Source organism: Schistocerca serialis, chromosome 6 (genome assembly GCF_023864345.2).
Source record: "Schistocerca serialis cubense isolate TAMUIC-IGC-003099 chromosome 6, iqSchSeri2.2, whole genome shotgun sequence".
In the NCBI taxonomy this organism is placed as follows: domain Eukaryota; kingdom Metazoa; phylum Arthropoda; class Insecta; order Orthoptera; family Acrididae; genus Schistocerca; species Schistocerca serialis.
In genome coordinates, this window is record NC_064643.1 from 464,781,820 (window position 1) to 464,801,687 (window position 19,868).

At 37.3% G+C, this 19,868-nt stretch overlaps 1 protein-coding gene across 1 annotated transcript; it reads right to left on the reverse strand.

Moving 5' to 3' along the window:
- Positions 1 to 815: 815 nt before the first annotated feature.
- On the reverse strand, positions 816 to 8,850 carry LOC126484464 (DET1- and DDB1-associated protein 1). The gene is made up of 4 exons (XM_050107989.1): positions 8,748 to 8,850; positions 7,057 to 7,195; positions 6,917 to 6,978; positions 816 to 2,046 (listed from the first exon to the last, which is right to left on the reverse strand). The coding sequence occupies exons 1-4, from the start codon at positions 8,748 to 8,750 to the stop codon at positions 1,942 to 1,944; spliced, it is 309 nt and encodes a 102-aa protein (XP_049963946.1). The 5' UTR covers positions 8,751 to 8,850; the 3' UTR covers positions 816 to 1,941.
- Between the last annotated feature and the right edge of the window lie 11,018 nt (positions 8,851 to 19,868).

Below are 19,868 nucleotides of genomic sequence, written 5' to 3' on the forward strand. Positions count from 1 at the left end.
ATTGAGGCTTCTAGCACGACATGGAAACTAGTGCTGAGAAGGTTTAAGGCTATGTTTGTAAATCATACATTCATGTAACTGCTGTGAGCCCACTGGAGGAGACTGAAGAGGGAGGAATCACAAAAGCATAAAGAGAAAGCCTTGAGAAAACAAAAGCCATCCTCCCACTCAACAAGTAGTCCTATTGGTGTGTAATAGGATGACGAGACAGTGTTGGGAGACAGCTAGTTCCAAAAGCTATATAATCACTTATGTATGTCTCTTGGTAATAAGAGGCTAGAAAAAAAAATGAAGATGAAGGCTTGATGTCCCTTTGCCTACCTCACTGGAGACTGACCCATGAGCTGGAACTGGGATAAGACAGGGAAGGAAATCAGATACATCCTTTCGCAGAAACAACTACTACATTCCCCATAAAGAAGTCAAGAAAATCATGGAATGCCTAAATCTTGATGGTGGATGGTAATTTGATCTGCTGTCATCCTGGAAAGAACAGGCTATTCAATTATTAAATTTCAGGAATAGAAAGGAAATTCATATGCAGAGGATCTGAATTGGAAGAAGTCATTCTACCTATAAATACCCTCCCCCATTTTAACTACATAATAATATAAGTATATTGTGTGTGTGTGTGTGTGTGTGTGTGTGTGTGTGTGTGTGTGTGTGTGTGTGTGTGTGTGTGTGTGTGAGAGAGAGAGAGAGAGAGAGAGAGAGAGAGAGAGAGAGAGAGAGAGAGATGTGGGGGGGGGGGGGGGGGGGGGAGAGGAGGGGAGTGTACTTTTAATGTTGAAATCAATATAATAAAGTTAAAGAAAATTTAGAAGAACTATGTCTCAGTTTATTTATGATACATTGGTATCAACCACTTTCTTTCTTTAAATATACACAAATTTCTTACACCCCAGCTGTGGCAATTCCGTTACATATATCAATAAGTGTCAATTAACTTATATTACATCTAACAAGCTCTATATAAAAAACGTTTGTGAATAAAATATCAAAACAATATTACATTGCTGATGGTCCTAATTTGTTTGAAAGATGGGAAGAAATTACTTTTAGACGGGTTCACAAGTGAATTTAGACGAAGCATTTGTGAAGACTTATTTGGCATTGCTACAGCGGTATAGTCCACAGTAGATATTCTATATCAACAAAGGACTGCTCTTTACAATATACACTTTAACTACAACAGAAATAGAGATATTACCCTTACTTTGAATACAGGGTACATTGAGTTCCAAATTTGTAATTTAATTAACGATTTTGTAGTTGTCAGAACTTATGCTAATAAGAAGAATGTGTGTTTCACTGGTAGAACTATGAAGAGGTATTACACAGATTTTTATGCTGTTCATACACTGTACAAGTAGTAAATGAATACATTTTTCACAATAAAACAAAATGAAACCCCCGTGGAGTTAAAAATCCTCAAGTTCACAGCAGTTATCACCACAAAATACAGGTAAACAGCTTACAACAGAACTGTGTCACACACAAAAGCAGCCACTGATGCACATATCTGCAAATATGACTAAATAAATTATATATACAAGCAACTTAACAGTGATCACAACAGTTTATTCAATACATGCAATATGTAAGTTCTCTGTTAAGTGATCTGAATCATTCCAGTTAAAGAAATAACAACACTATGAAACCCTAATTTTCAATTCAATTAATGAATTAAAGTACACAAAGTCATATGAGTAAGTGCAACAACATTTAAACACCTCACATACAATTTTTATCATTTCACTCCCTCAATTAAACCACAAAACAAGTTTTTTAAACAGAAAAATTATGTTCAAAAAGTTATCACTGTAAAATGAACCACAAATAAGGTAGTAGTCAATCGTCATTTACCACTCCAGCATCTGGCACATGTTTTGATTGGCTGGAAGATATGGAACACAAGTGAGGTACTGAGTTCTAGTGATTTTAAGGAGAGCTGCTCATAGACGCCGGATCCAAGCGCGGTCTTTTCCTAGCTACTGAGTCATCAGACGTTTCAACTGAGACATGGTCCCTCTTCTTTTGTGAAGCCTGGAAGCAAATTAATGATTTTTTTTTCCAAGTGATACAAAATGAAGCAAGAACAGATTCAAATTATTACTTGATTTCTCATTTCTCAAATCCTTAAGCCGAAGTAATAAATATTTCAGAACCATGAACTAACAAATTTTAGCTTCAACAATGACTTGTAGGCACGTTATGAAGTGTGATAATATCAATCCACAACACAAATCTTTGTGAAATTATCCTCTACACCATCCCAACATGTTGCATTGGCCTGTTCCATCAACAGACCTGTCTCCAATCGAGCACATATTGGATGTTATAAGACAACTCTAACTTCATCCACAACCAGCATTAACTGCCCTGTACTGACCAACCAAGTGCAACAGGTATGGAACTCCACCCCACAAACTGACATCTGGTATCTGTACAACACAATGTATGCACATTTGCATGCTTGCATTCAACATCGTGGCAGTCACACTGGTTATTATGCATGCACATTTGCATGCTTGCATTCAACATCGTGGCAGTCACACTGGTTATTAACATACAAGCATTTCACATTTGCAATGGCTTATCTTGCACTTAAATTAACCTCTGATCTTGCAATAATAATCACTTAAATATGTTACCTAGACAAAATTATTTCCAAAATTTCATTACTCTACATTAATTATTTTTTTGTGTGATTTTTTCCATCAGTGTAAATTTAAGTTTTAAAATTACACCCTGTAATACAAAACCCATCCAAAAGATACTGTACACACACACACACACACACACACACACACACATGCTGTTTGCTGAAGTTTGCATGGAAAGTAGGAAAGCTTGCAATTTAATTTTTTTCTTTATTTATTTATTTATTTTTGCAGCTGTTGAGAAAGAATAATGGAATGGTTGCTTTGAGCTAGATTTAAAAGTGTGTTTAACTAGAGGCTGTCATTAATCCTTCTGATGTACACCATGAAAATAATATTAATCTTAAAACTCAATTGCCCTCTAAAATTGTAATTGACATACTTGAATATTTACATGAAACTGGAATTGCTCCTCTTGAATTACTGAGTGTGGATGCACAAGCGTATGAGGGGAAAAATGGAATAGAAGACTGTCTGCAACAAGACATTGTTTGCAACCCAGGACCTATGATTAAGAAAGAAAGAAGGGGCAGCACTCTTACACTTTAGAATGTCACCAAATCCATTTTAATCCACTTTCAGACAATCATCATTCCTTTACAGGTCCTCTCCTGTTTACACCAATTTATTCTTTCATTCTGTGTTGTCTTATTGTAAGTATTTTTTTTCTTTTTTATCTGCTTACTGGTTAAATGAATAACACTTGCTGATTACTCTCTCACAACCCTGTGACTAGTTCAATCGGAACTTACCACGGTCTGAACAGATTATCTCTCACCTATTGTACTCCATAGTTTGATTGCTGCCTTATCCCTAAGAGAAGAAAGTGAAAATAGAAAATGTAGTTGTGATCTTGCTACACCCCTGTACCACCAAAAAATTTGTAACAGATTTTTTTTTTTTTCCTTTCTTCCGTATCACTATAGGCCAATATTGCACTGAATACAACATTCTGCATTTCTCAACAATATCTTCCAAAAAGGAAGGAAAAATAATAATGCAAATGATTGTATTGGAAACCTGCAGTACACTCAGTTTAAAAACAAATCAACAAGCACAACACCAAAATCAGAAAGCTTATGGGAAAAGAAAATGAATATTAAAATAAGAAATAATGGGGCAGACCAACTACAGCCTAATGGCTGGTTTGGGACTGACCGTCCACATTTTAACAGTCCACTGGTACAAGGTGGAATATGACTGTTTCTACAATTTCTTTGTTTAATCTACATTAATAAGTTCTCCTGTAACTATCAGCAGTACCAATGTTAAGGTGTATACATATAATGTATTTCTGTAAAGTTGCTTATTAATACGTGAGCAAATTAACTTTATCCTAAGGAATTGTTTGCTAGTCACGCACAGCATTGTAACTAAAATATATCAAATTAGAAACCAATAACACGTCTGAGATGTTGGTGGTGGTCGCCTCAATGCCTGGTAGTAACAACTTTTCTATAGTACCAATATTCAGAGCCTTCCTGTGTGGAAAATCACAGTATTCTCATAATGGACAGCCATCACAGCATTCAGAGATAATGAGAAACAGCAAAAACAATAAAAGTGGATGCGATTTAAAAATTCAACTAAGAGTGGACAATATAGTACTTTTTCTACATGTGACATGCTGCACCCACCGTATTTTGAATGTGACAATCAGTCCAGAGCATGTTGACTCACTTGATGATCAGAGTCTTTAGATCATCATCAAATATTCAAAGTGGGCACTCCTTAACAATATCTACTGACAAAGTAAGGAAGACTTTGAAGAACTGCAGAATGGTCTTGACAGGTTACTGGGCAATGCATGTGTGCAAATAAAATGATACTTTGGTGAACATGAATAGAAGGAAACAGAAAACTGATACAGAATTAAAAAATGAAGATGAGGAAAAAGACTGAAAAATTGGGTATCTAGAATGGACGACAATACAACAAAAGATTTATGTTTACCAATACACAAAACTGTCATAGCTGTTCCAGTAAAGTATAATCCTCTTTATGTGAAAGATAAAACTTGCGAAATGCGTACAGTGAGTATGAAAACAAGAAAGAAATTTCGACTAGATTTTGGAACGTTCTATTGAGGGTATGGTGATTAATGAGACAGCACAAGTTTTGATGTGTCAAGGATGGGCAAAGGAATCAGCAATGTGCTTCTCAAAAGAACCATTTTAGCATTTGCCTTAATTTAGAAGAACCATAGAACACCTAACTTGGAATGGGAATTCTGACAGTGCTCCTCCCATATGAGAGTCCTGTGTTCCTTAGCATCATCTCACCTGATGAATCTGATTAAATGTTTGAAATGTGTGGTTACAGTGAAAGTTAATGGGTGTTACATAGTGCAAAATATGTAACATTACTCACTGTCAAAATTTTTAAGGAACTGGTAAGCAAATAAGCCCACAGTTTGATAGCAATTTTGTGACAGAGAGAGAGAGAGAGAGAGAGAGAGAGAGAGAGAGAGAGAGAGAGAGAGAGAGAGAGAGAGAGGCCATTCTGCTCATTGTTAACTTGACACTGCAGAAAATGTTGGAACTAAGTGCACTTACAGTGTCAGCAGCTCTTCAATTGCGTGCTGATGTTGGCAATTTGTTGACAGTCATCGTAGCCAAACGTGATACTATGCAGTAGCCAATGAGAAGCACTGAATCTAACAATTTCTCTACTGATAACAGAATGTCGTCTCAATGCAGACCACTGCATGGTAGAAGAATGCTGCTCACATTGTGAAATAATAAATGCCATGTTATTGTCCTGAATTGTAGCTTCATAACTGTAGATTTGTTTTCCAACAACGACAGGTATTTGAAAATCATTTAGAGTCACTAATTTTCAGACCCTACTCAAATAGGAATAGAATCAAAATCAACAGATTTGTACTTTGCAACCAACAACAGGATGCAGAATTTTAGGGGAATCATAAACAAGTGGCATTTTATAGTTAATCTTTCACCATGTATGCCTGAAGTGTGTACTGCATATACACAACAACTTGGTAGCAACAACACACCATACATTATCTTCACCCTATAAAAATAATGGATATTTCACTTTTCTATTTTGTATGTTACTAGCAAACTTTTGTGACAGTGACTTTATACAGGTTACCAGGCCCAGGAAAGTTTTTTGTCAGCTGAATGTGTAATTTGTTGGAAATAGCCTCATTTAAAAATGCATACATTACATTACAAACCAGTATTTACATTACATACCAGTATTTACATCTAGTAACATAGCAAATCTTACACCAAGTTACTGGTCTTTATTTCTTAATTTTCCACTTTTGTGAATACTATAGATCACTCAACGTGTGTGCACTTATTCCTGTTTTTATTATGTACACCATCTTATTTCACTTTCCATCTGAGATTACTTTCAATGGATTCACAAATTCCATGGAGGTATTCTTGCTGCCCCCTCCCAACCCCTCTTCGTACATATTTCCATCACTAAGGAAACAATATCAAACAGGGATTTGATACAAACATCTCCAAAACAGGAGTTTCTTGTACATGCACTTTACTGAATCTCATCCTTGTCATAGCCCAGCCCACACTGAAAATGTTCGTGGACAACATTTACTGGAAATCAGGAAAATGAAGTAACACTATGTGTAAGTTACCACAGTCACACAGAGATTAATATGAAACTATATGCACAATATAATGTATGGATTTTTTGACGAGATTCCTTCAAAAGTCCTACATAATTCCACAGAGAATCAGTAAACAATATCTTCAGGAGCTAACTGATAATTTACCTTTTATGAGTGAAACAACAGAAATGGAAAAAAGTGCTAGTTAGCACTACCTCCAACTTGCAATCAGTATTTGAGGACTGCTCTGTATAGTTACCAAATAATATTGCATTTACCATTCTTCATGCAAGCAACTATCTGAAGAATTACTTCACATGCTTTAGTGAAAGCTGGCAATTTCAAATTCCCAAGGTTCATAGGAATTGTTGTATAGTCTCATTTATCAAAACTTTTTTTTGAACTTTTGCCTTCTTTAAAAACATTAAATATGCATTTTACTAGATAAATTTTGTATTCACTGATAGATTTCTGCAATTGGTTTGAATACTTGCAAAAGTATTACAGTGTTATTTAATTAATAAGCCAAAGAACTTAGCCAACTTTCTGTTAAACTGACACTCAAGACAACTGGTTTAGTTAAAGAGTATTGAACCAGGCAAAGCGGGGAAGAAGAGACCTCAGTGTATGAGTTATGTTAGAGATAACTTACCTTTTTGTCCCATTGCTGGTGCAGGTACCTTAACAGGATGTTTGTTTTTTCTGTTACTATAACTGCAATAAAGAAGTTTAATATTATTCACTCCCACAAGTAGATTTATTCACAAATATAAAGAAGCTAACACTACTTACTTTGTTCAGATGGATAATCTTTTGTTGGTAAATAAACTGATGGACGTTTCACGCAAGTACGACTTCCACTGTCTGTGTGGAACCGTGCAAAATTGTTTTCATCATAGGATGGAAGACCTTTCAGGAATTCTGCGACGGACTGAATGAAAGAACAGCGATCAATTTGTCATACAGTAAGGCTCTAAAGCTAATAGCATTACATACACAAGCAATGACACAGACAATGGCACAAGGGTATCTTTAAGTCTCTATTGCAATTCTAACATTAATATCTAGAGGAGACTTGTTTCCTCCTCCCTGTAATCCAAAATGATTACCACAAGAAACTAATCGGCAACACGTATTACACATAGGCCATCGTTAACTGCAACTTACACATTTGCGAAAATATAAGCAGTCCTCACAGGAGGTTGCATACTCTGACACTCAAAAAGCCTATGAGCCACATCTCATCCCAAAGTATGTACTATTACCCTGATTTTCCATAAATAACAGACAGAGCTTTCAATTTATTGTGAGGTAATCTGTGTTTATGACACGTATATGTGAAACCAAAACCGAGAGTGTGTGTAAGGAAGATTAAGCAATGGGCAATTACTGACAACGTTGACGTTCATAAGAAAATTTCGGTTACAACGTAATCACAGTTTACCACAATCCTTCTGGCTAATTGGTTGTCTTTTTGTTAAGGAAATGCAAATAACTCTAGCTCACATTTCATAAATCTTTCGAACAAAGTGCGAGCAATACGCCGACTTAAGTATTCCTTACTGCCCATAGTACTCTTTTACACCTCGCGTCTTCAGGAATTTGAATACTAATTGACTTGTTAATTCATATCCTCAAAAAGACATTACAAGTCTTATCAGATCCTTATGATCATTTGTAGCATTATTTTGTTTACATCACATGAGACGACATTTCGAAGGAGCTAGCATAATTTTTATAACAAATTCCAATCAAACTATAATCTATAGCTTATTACAGTCACTCCAGACAATGAAATACTGCCGACACGTTAATGTTGCAAACTTCGTCGACTTATTACTGCTACGAAACAAAAAAAATTGTATAGACATGGAACTGACGTTGTAGGCCTAATTAATGCCTAGTGTGTAACCCTAATTTCATTAAATTGTGTCAAAAAGTAAAAATAGCTGCACAGCATATTGTAACGAACTTCAAACTCTCTATCTTATTTACAACAATTACCGTACATCGAACGTCTGCTACAGTCACGAAAACTTAATTTTCTGAGCACGACACAGAAAAATTATTACTTTGTTACATTGCCTCTGGCAATAACAATCAAACAGAATGTTTCATAACTTTGTTATCACACATAGGTACAAATAGGTGATATGTTTCTCGTGAACTATTTGTAAATATTTCTCCTATGATCCACTTAAAAAAAACACCTAACTGCATGTCTCTGAACCACGCCCTCTAGAAACTAGAATAATCAATAAAATTTTTGAAATATGTTGTTCATGATTATCGAATAGAAAACCTTTTCCCTGACGGGAGAGATTATCAAACACAATTGCACACATTGCCACTCATATTTTGATGAGCTAAGCAAACTTAGCTGTATAGTCAATGCAGATTTGATTCTCATGGAAATATCTCATGATAAACCGGCGAACACACACTGGCGATACAAATATTTGGGTTGTTAATTACCACCTTACCATTTTTAATATCTATCACGACCCTTCCCCAACAAACATCAACATGCAACTATCGACACCTATCAAGTAGGGAGCAGCACGTGCGTACGCAATTGAGTTGCTCATGCCAACTTAACGCACATCTTGTCAGACAGAAGCGAACTTAATAAAATTTAGTTATTCGTTACTGAGCATGGTCTCGGAAACCTGTAATTGTTTACTTGTCTTATGAGCTTTAATCTCACTGTTATCTTTTATACTCTGTTTTATATGAATTCCATTTAGTAAAAATGTCATCTTTCTTGCGTCACCGTTCGCTTCTATTTCGACAATAGCGGTGCTATGATGAACCCAAGTGTACATCGTAATAAAAGTCAGGAACATACCAAGAAGCAAAAATAGTGTCAAACTGTCAGTATTCTATCAAGCAACCGATAACATTTTTATACACTTGTGTAAAGACGGCCTTAGTTGACGAAAATCTGGTGCAACGAAGCAGCAGCAGAATGATATACCATACCTTTGAGAAACAACTACAAGTACAATGCAAAGTGCTTCTGTTTTAATAGTTTTTAAACAATAATTATATTTTCGTGTTTTTAAAATCAGGGGACCTGAAAAAATATTACTATCGCACATCATTGGATGAAATACTTTTTTTCATTCTAAGCTACCAAATATAGGCCTATATACACCGTACTAGAAAGTACTCATCTACTGTCGTAAATACTGTAGGTTGTTCTTCAAAAAAGGAGATGCAATCTTTTCAAGGAGAAATACGTTTCAGTATGGTAGTCTAAATATGGCATTCGAACTGCAGACTCCAGACTGGATGCCATTTTCCTACTATCCAGAGATGAAGGAGATGAATCTCGCATATTTATTGCATGTTAGAATAATAACGCCATTTAATGACAGTTTCTAGTCTCTCTGTGTTGAGGAAGAGGAAAACGAAAATTAAACTGATGGCTCCACAACGCTCTTTTGACTGCACAGTCTTTCTGGCTAACCATAGCTGGTGCAGTGAATTAAGTGTTCGGCGATTGGTCATACTTTGCCATCAGATAGCATTGGGTCATATTTTACAAGAAGAACATTGAAGTATGGTATGAACGTCTGTATACCAAAGGCGACACAAGAGGAAAACTGAAACATCCACAAGGTATATAAATCTCGAATATAGAATACAGCATAAAAAGATTCCATCGTGGGAGCAAAAGTACTTCGAGTACAGTGTAGATTGTTTGATGGATTCGCTGCATCCAGGGACTGTTTGTGCCAAGCAGCTAAGTTAGTCACGGGCAGATCCACTTTGTGTACAGTGCGCTAGTGAATATTGTGTGTATATTTTCAAAATGTACTGTAAATAAATTTTCTTCTTGTTCGCCGTTTCTATACGCCTGTTATTTATTGTGGCTAACATACCCACAAACCAGTGACCCTGAGAAGCAAAATGGAGACAAAAAGGCAATAACCTCAAAGTGAATCAGCAGTGGATAAACAACAGAAAATGTTACGCCGAAACAGCAGTTCAGACAGCACCATGCAGCCAAATACAGTGTAAACAGTGACTTTAACTTTCAAGCCTCTTCAAATAGTGAAGGACAAATATTTCCGCAAAGTTCGGCATTGCTCGTTTCGGCGACAATAATTTTACCCAGAACATGCAGTGTCTCAATCGCATTGCAAACGAAAGTGGAAATATCTCCATATTTCCCACAGTAACCAGCAAAATGGTTATATATGCTGTAACTTACTTTTACCACAAGCAGTGTTTTAAGTGACGAAATGCAGTTTATACTAACAACGAATGCCTTGAGGTTCAACTGGAAGCAACACATTGATGGTCTGCTGAAACGTCTAAGTTCAGCTACGTATGCTATTAGAGTTATTGCAAATTTTGGTGGTAAGAATCTCAGTTAATTAGCTTACTATGCCTACTTCCATTCACTGCTTTCGTATGGCATCATATTCTGGGGTATTTCATTGTTGAGTAGAAAAGTACTCGTTGCTCAAAAACGTGTCATCAGAACAATTGCTCGAGCCCACCCACGGTCATCCTGCAGACATCTATTTAAGGATCTAGGGAACCTCACAGTAACCTCACAGTATATATATTCACTTATGAAATTTGTTGTTAATAATGCAACCCAGTTCAAAAGTAATAGCAGTGTGCATAGCTATAACACCAGGAGAAAGGATGATCTTCACTATGCAGGGTTAAATCTGACTTTGGCACAGGAAGGGGTAAATTATGCTGCCACAAAAGTCTTCGGTCACAAACCAAACAGCATCAAAAGCCTGACAGATAGCCAACTAACATTTAAAAATAAATTAAAAGAATTTCTAGATAACAACTCCTTCTCCTCATTGGCGGAATTTTTAGATATAAATTAAGGGATAAAACACAACAACAACTTAAACATTAGTGTGATACAATATTTTGTGTAATGTAATATCTTGTACAGATATCTTTTATTAACCTGACACGTTCCACATCATTACGAAGTGTCGTATTCATGATCTATGGAACAATTATTAATCTAATCTAATCTTGGATTCACATGTACTGATTTTAGTGTCTGTCATTATTCTAAATTTGCCTGTGCAAAATAGGTGCCAGAATCCATAGACCACCTTATTAAGAGTTTTTGCAAATCACAGTATCAATGCATTCAACAAGTGTTAAGCAATGATGATATTGTGATGTTTAAAGCTTTCCTGGTGTACTGATTGTTCCATTAAAACATGGGAGAACTGCCGGATATCAGTAACGTCCTGCCACGATATTTCAGCGCAGAGTCTTCTGGCCATCTTCAGGTGAGTGCCACTGTAGTAATAGTGGCGAGTACGTGCTGAGCTATTTAAAGACGTACTGAGGTGACATAGCGCATGCACTCACCTGGCACTCACCTGAAGATGGCCAGAAGACTCTGCGCCGAAATATCGTGGATTAGATTAGAGATTAGATTAGATTAGATTAATACTTGTTCCATAGATCATGCATACGACACTTCGTAATGATGTGGAACGTGTCAGGTTAATAAAAGATGTCTGTACAAGATATTTCATTACACAAAATATTGCATGACACTAATGTTTAAGTTTTTTTCCCCTTAATTTATATCTAAAAATTCAGCCAATGAGTAGAAGGAGTTGTCATCTAGAAATTCTTTTAATTTATTTTTAAGTGTTGGTTGGCTATCTGTCAGGCTTTTGATGCTGATTGGTAGGTGGCTAAAGACTTTTGTGGCAGCATAATTTACCCCTTTCTGTGCCAAAGTCTCAACAAATTTCATAAGCGAATATATATACTGTTAGGTTATTGTGAGGATCCCTAGATCCTTGAATAGATGTCTGCAGGATGACCATGGGTGGGCTCCAGAAATTATTCCGATTACACGTTTTTGAGCAATGAATACTTTTCTACTCAACGATGAATTACCCCAGAATAAGATGCCATATGAAAGCAGTGAATGAAAGTAGGCAGAGTAAGCTAATTTACTGAGATTCTTGTCACCAAAATTTGCAATAACCCTAATAGCATATGTAGCTGAACTCAGACGTTTCAGCAGACCATCAATGTGTTGCCTCCAGTTTAACCTCTCATCAATGGACACACCTAAAAATTTTGAAAATTCTACCTTAGCTACAGACTTCTGTTCAAAGTCTATATTTATTACTGGAGTTGTGCCATTTACAGTACGGAACTGTATATACTGTGTTTTATCAAAATTTAAAGAGAGTCAGTTTGTTGAGAACCACTCAATAATTTTGTGAAAAACATCATTTACAGTTACATCACTTAGTTCTTGGTTTTTGGATGTTATTACTATACTTGTATCATCAGCAAAAAGAACTAACTTTGCATCTTCATCAATGTGGAATGGTAAGTCACTAATGTACGTCAAGAACAGTAAAGGACCTAAGACTGAACCCTGTGAGACCCCATACTTGATAGCCCCATCCCCCCCCCCCCCCCCAGTTTGAGGAATCAGCTGTTGTTTTAACATTACATGAACCACTTATTTCAACTTTCCGCATTCTTCCAGTTAAGTATGAATTAAACCATTTGTGCACTGCCCCCCTCAAACCATAATGATGTAGCTTATCTAAAAGAATTCTATGATTTACACAATCAAAGGCCTTTGAGAGATCACAAAAAATACCAATGGGTGATGTCCGGTTATTCAGAGCATTTAATATTTGATCAGTGAAAGCGTATATAGCATTTTCTGTTGAAAAGCCTTTCTGAAAACAAAACTGACATTTTGTTAGTACTTTATTTTTACAAATATGGGAGGCTATTCTTGAATACATTACTTTCTCAAAAAATTTTGATATAGCTGTCAGAAGAGAGATTGGGCAGGACGTTACTGATATCCTGCAGTTCTCCCTTGTTTTTCTGAAACAATGATGATTTTGGTGACAATTATTGGTACCACATACGTGCTACTGATGATCAATAAGAGATAACAATGTCATATCTTATTCATCTAGCTGTCGCTACCAGTTAAAACAGCAGTTATAACATGCGAAAAAAATGAAAAGATTTCACAAATAGAAGTTGCAGATGAGGTCTACTGTCTGCATCTGCACGAAAATGTGTGGTCAATGATGTAAATCCCAAGATGATGTTACCATGACGGCAGCCACAGTCGTTAAACAGGAACACCAACCAATAGTTTACGAGTGACTTAGGACTTTGCGACACAGTTTGGATGCACTCAAACAACAGATTACCAAGAAGGCATACAAGATAAGAGGCTGTGGCACACAAGAAGACACTACTGTTTCACAGCTCTACATCCCAAGACGGTAAAAAATGGTTCATGAAGCAATGATCGCCCATGTACTGGTACCAGAGCTGCCTCGATGTATTAGTCGCCCACAGTATTACTGCACCTGGGGGTGAGGGCGCTTCAGTCGGTTTATTGTAAGTTTTTATCGTGATATTTTACAAGCATTTTCTGAACAACTTGATATTATATGCGTAACTGCATTTTCCTTAGTTACCACTGTACTTGTTTGCTTTAACATCACTGCATTTTTCGGATAACGACTGTGGGAGGCCAAGTGCGATATTGTCATGCTCGGCTACTACAGGCTGTGAAGTGCATTACATCTTGTGTTTATGCACATGTAAACGGTGTGGCTGGCTGCAAAGAAACTTACAAGCACTTACTGATCAACGCGCTCATGGTGCCAATAAAACATCAAAACCAGCTGTCAGAACAAATCAGCAGCCATTTGGTAGTTCCCTCATGAGTGGTTACTGTCAAACAACAGGGATCATAAGCACTGTGCTCACTCATGGCCAATACACTGTTTTTAAAGGCTCCCAACGACGACATACATGACAAATAATTTGCCTTGAACATATCTGGTGGACTGTGATTCTGACATGAACAGCTTACTCGTAACAACACAGCAACAAAGGGAGACTCTGACACATAGATTACTTACCACAGCTAGCAGTTCACCTATTTCCAATTACAGTGAATATGTGATATTACGGCAGACATGGACTTTGGAACTGGCTGAAGTTTCTGAGTCCATATTAGACACTGACTTCTTCCATTGTCATAATCGGAACTCAACTTATGTGCAGGACTGCTTAGCTTGGGGACTGAAATAACTGCTGGACAATTAGGCAGGACATTTATGCAAAACCGCAACAGATATCAGATAGGGGCATCAAAAATGGGAACAACTGCACCTCATCCAAACTATTATATACAAATCCAAAGAAAGTGGACACATGCAACCTCCAGAATACACACTAGATCTTTCAAAGTTAAAGAATATGTGTGTAGTTTCGCAATCTAAGATACACGTCTTAAAAGTAGAGAAAGAAAACTAAATAAAGGTGAGTACTCGTCCTGTAAAATCAATTTATGGTCACAAAGCGCAATCTCCAATCAATTTACAGATAATGGATCAAGCAAAAGTGGCACTTCATTGAGGCAACATCTCGCCCATGTCTTGCCCAAAACTACGTTAGTGTCACTTAACAGCTTGCAGTCAGCTTCTTGTTACCTGCCGACAGCTTAGAAACACAGCATCACTATTCTTTGTCATCAAATGCCACAAGCGAGTGCAGTGAGCTGCATACAGTACCAATGCCTACACCACCATCACCTAGCCGGGACACCCTTAGAGCTCCAAAACTGTTGACACCAGTTCATATGAGACCCAGATGTCTAGCTAGCAGCCAGTTCTCGTAGATTCCCAGCTGGGCGTTGGGGGAGGGGGGGACTATTTAGGGGTGGAAGTACAGTGTGCCAAGCAGCTAAGTCAGTCTCCCTCTGGTACCAGACACATTCAATCTTGTATAGTGAGCAAACTAATATTGTGTTAATATTTCCTGTATAAGCATGTTATTTATGTAACTAACATACCTACTCCCACACCCTCAATGTCATGCCGTCATTGCCAGTATACAAGCAATCCAAGAGCTTAGCTCTCCTAACATTTGTTGTTACTGCTTTCTGGCAATGAATGTTGCTTCTAAGTTATTTATTGTTCTGTTGCTTTGAAACATGTATGTTGTCAGACAATTACTGCGCTTTTACATATGTAGCTTACAATGTGAGCCTGGTGTACAGGAGCCAGATTGTGCATCAAATCTACTCTACAATGAGTAATTAGACAGCAGTCCCCTCATACGCAACAGAGAAATAGTGAGCACTTCAGTGTGTTGACAGAAAGTTCCATACATATAACACAAACGTTTCAGAGAACATTGCTCTTGATAAACACCCTGATAATAGAAAAATACAAGGCAAATGACATTTTTGATCTTTTATTGCAATAACATTGTAAGTGGGGCCCAGATGTTTAAGCAAATAATTATTCTTTTACTTCACTCCTACACAGTTAAAAGTGTAATATTTACGAACTTTTTTGCCAGACTGATATATTTCATTTTAACATTGCATATTTTAAGTTTATTCTAGATAAAATTACATATTATTGCAGTTTTACGTCATGTTTCCCCACACACTTCAGCAGGACCTCCTTTAGAAAAATACCTGATTTAGCATAAAACTTAAAGACAAGATGTAAATGACCCCTAAAATCATGTTTTAAGGCAATAAAATATGATTTATTGCACTTTTAGTTGGATCATTAAGGATATATCTCTCTTTAATTCTCTTCTCAAAACCAAAGCAGATATCATAACAGTACTATGTGTAGTTGTAGTAGGTGTTACTGTGTTCAGCAAATGGCTTTGCGTGGTGTTAAGATCGGAAGTGGGGCAAGTACATAACTAGTGGCCCTAAGTTACCCAGCTATTAGCAGATTCTGACGATTCAAAATCAGGAAGTTCATGTGGCAAGAAAAGTTTGCCAAAAAGAATCCCTTAAGAGTTCTCAACTGTTTATGTTCAGTATTCCTCCTGTTGTGTCTAATTATCATCTGAACTAAAACCTTCTCTTACGATAGATGACACTTTCACTATTTATGGAGAACGTGTTGTCTGTCAAGCATGAAAAAAGTAGAACAGATGCTGTATTAAAGTCCCAACATTAGAAACATATTCATAGTGATGTGGACATAGAGAGTAAAGGAGTGGAATCTTGTGAGAAGCAAAATTAATTCCACTGACATTGATGCAAAAGACTCTACATTTCTCATATGTATTTCTTCATGATATGTACTTCACTACGGTTACTGTGAAAATTCCATGGTACAAATCTCAGGTGCCTGAATGCTGCACATTTCTGCAAATGTACTGCTGACAACAATTCCTGATGAACCAAAATCAAAGAAAAACTATGTAAATTTTTGTTACCAGTAGGCTCTTAAAAGTGTACAATGCTATATAACCATCACATACGGATACACATTAACGAAATGGAGGATATTTCATTGACAAACACATTAATGGCAAATTCGATCAAGGAGAACACTCAAAGTCATTTTTTATTTCCTGCAAAGTGGTGGAATGCTCAAATCATTCAGCAGTAGCTAGTTTTATGAATAGCAATTTCAACTATGGTGGCCTGAAGGAATTCAAGGAGGAAAAGATCTTATTATGTTAAAAATTGCACTATAAAATACACAACTGTCCCATTATTTTTTATTGAAGACTAGGGTCATTCCCACAACTTTGTCTGTGTTTGCTTTCAATTCATATATTGAACATACCTCTTCTCCCCTCTCTGTGTCCACAACTTCCTCCCTCTGTTTGTTAATCTCATCATCCTACCTCTTTCTGTCTTTCTTCTCGCCTCACTATGTTCCTTCATCCCCTGCGAACCTTGCATTGCTGCGCGGGATTAGCCACGTGGCCTAAAGGCGCTGCAGTCATGGTCTGTGCGGCTCGTCCTGGCGGTGGTTTGAGTCCTACCTCGGACATGGATGTGTGTGTTTCTCCTTAGGATAATTTAGGTTAAGTAGTGTGTAAGCTTAGGAACTGATGACCTTAGCAGTTATGTCCCATAAGATTTCACACACACTTGAACTTCTTTTTTTTTTTTTTTTTTTTTTTTTTTTGAACCTTGCAAAACTAGCACTCCTTTCTTCCAGGAGTGCTGGTTCTGCAAGGTTCGCAGGAGAGCTTCTGTGAAGTTTGGAAGATAGGAGACGAGGTACTGGCGGAATTAAAGCTGTGAGGATGGCGCGTGAGTCGTGCTTGGGTAGCTCAGTTGGTAGAGCACATGCCTGCAAAAGGCAAAGGTCCCGAGTTATAGTCTCGGTCCGGCACACAGTTTTAATCTTCCAGGAAGTTTCAAGAAAAAGACTAATTGAATTCTGCAATAAATTTCAGATGGTAATAGGGAATATCCTATTCAAGAATAACAAGAGGATGAGGTAGATTTTGAAAGTGCCAGGAAATACAAAAAGATTTCAGTTAGATACACCATGATCAAGCAGAGATACCGAAAAAAACATTGGATTGCAAGGCGTACACAGTAGTAGATATAGACTCAGATCACAATTTAGTAATGATGAAAAACAGCCTGAAGTTTAAGAGATTGATCAGGAAGAGTCAATGCTCAAGGAAGTGGGATACGAAAGTACTAAAGAATGAAAAGATATTCTTGAAGTTCTCTGAGGCTGTAGATACTGTGGTAAGGAATAGCTCAGTAAGCAGTTCAGCTGAAGAGGCATGAGCATCTCCAAACAGGGCTACAGTAGAAATTGGAGAGAAAAATGTAAAATCAAAGAAGTTAACTGTGAAGAAACCATGGATAACAGAAGAAATACTCCCTTTTATCGACGAAAGAATGAAGTACAGAAATGTTCATGGAAATTCAGGAATACGGAAAAACAGTCACTCGGTAATGAAATTAATACGAAGTGCAGGGAAGTTAGAAGAATTGGCTATATGAAAAATGTGAAGAAATCGAAAAGTAAATGATTGACGGAATTGCTGACTCATTATATAGAAAAGTCAAAATACTCTTCGGTGATATTAAAGCAAGGACGGTAACATTAAAAGTGCAATGGGAATTCCATTGTTAAATGCAGAGGAGAGAGCGGATAAATGGAAAGTACACTGAGGGCCTTATTGACGGAGAGGACGTATCTGACGACGTGGTAGAAGAAGATATAGGAGTCAACAGCGAAGAGACAGCGGCTCCCATATTAGAATCAGCGTTGAGAAGACTTATAAGCAAATAAGGAGCAAAGGGTGGATATCAATCCATCAGAATTTCTAACATCTTTGGGGGAAATGACAATAAATCGAGTATTCAGGCTGATGTGTAGAATGTATGAGAGTGGCGATATACAATCAGACGTTCGTAAAAACATCATCCATACAATTCCTAACATTGCAAGGGTCGACAACTGCGAGAGTTATCGCACAGTCAGCTTAACAGCTGAAGCTTCCAAGTTGCCGACAAGAATAATATAAAGAAGAATGAAAGAGAACACTGAGGATCTATTAGGGGACGACCAGTTGGGCTTTAGGAAAGGTAAAGGTATCAAAGCGGCAGACTGACGAAAAATGAAGAGACATTCATAGGATTTTTTGATCTTGAGAAATCGTTCGACAATGTAAAATGGAGCCAGATGTTGGAAATCCTGAGGAGTAAGCTATAGGGAAAGATAGATAATATAAACGTATAAGAACCTTGAGGTAACAATAAGAGTGGAAGACCAAGGACAAAGTAGATGGATGAAAAAGGGTGTAAGACAGGAATGTAGTCTTCCGCCCCTGCTATTCGATCTATACTTCGAAGATGCAAATACAGAAATAAATGAAGGGTTCAAGTGTGGGATTAAAATCCAAGGTGAATGCATATAAACCTTAAGATTCACTGATGACATTGCTATCCTCAGTGAAAGTTAAGAAGAATTTCATGATATGTTGAATGGAGTGAACAGTCTAATGAGTACCAAATATGGATTGAGAGTAATCGAAGAAAGACGAAAGTAATGAGAAGAATCAGCAATGACAACGGGGAGGACCTTAACATCATAACTGGAGCTCATGAATTAGGTTAAATTAAGGAATTCTGCTAGCTTGGCCGCAAAATAATTTTTGGTGGACGGGGTGAGGAGGACACGAGGACACGGACTTGCACTGTCAAAAAGGGCTTATTTGGCCACGAGAAGCCTACAAGTATCAAACACAGGGGTAGTCTGAGAAAGAAATTTCTTAGAATATACGTCTTGAGCACAACATTGTATGGTAGTGACACATGCACTGTGGGTAAACGAGCAGAAGAGAATAGAAACATCTCAGATGTGGTGCTATAGACGAATGTTAAAATTAGGTGGACTTATAACGTAAGGAATGAGGAAGTTCGTCGCCAAATGGGTGAGGAAATAAGTATATGAGAAACTCTGACAAGACGAAGGGACAGGATGCCAGGACACCAGCTAAGACATTTGGGAATAACTTCAATGGTACTAGTGGGACTCAAAGAGGGTTAAAACTTTAGAGAAAGACTGGGGTAAATCCAGAAAATACCTGAGGACGCAGACTGCAAGCGGTACTCTGAGATGAAGAGGTTGACACAGGAGCGGAATTCGTGGCCTTATGCAGTTCTCTCCTCTCAGTTTTTCCATGCGGCATCTTCCAGCGCTCATTTACGCCAACGCTGTCTTTCTTCTCCGTTGCATAATCCTAATGCATGTCAGTATCTTAAAACTTCCCTGAATAAATCATAATTTCTCTCTCAC

Coding starts and splice junctions, on each gene's coding strand:
- LOC126484464 (XM_050107989.1), bottom strand. Junction 6,979..7,056: donor AGATTATCCATCTGAACAAA/GTAAGTAGTGTT, acceptor TCTTTATTGCAG/TTATAGTAACAGAAAAAACA. Junction 2,047..6,916: donor ACCAGCAATGGGACAAAAAG/GTAAGTTATCTC, acceptor ATTTGCTTCCAG/GCTTCACAAAAGAAGAGGGA.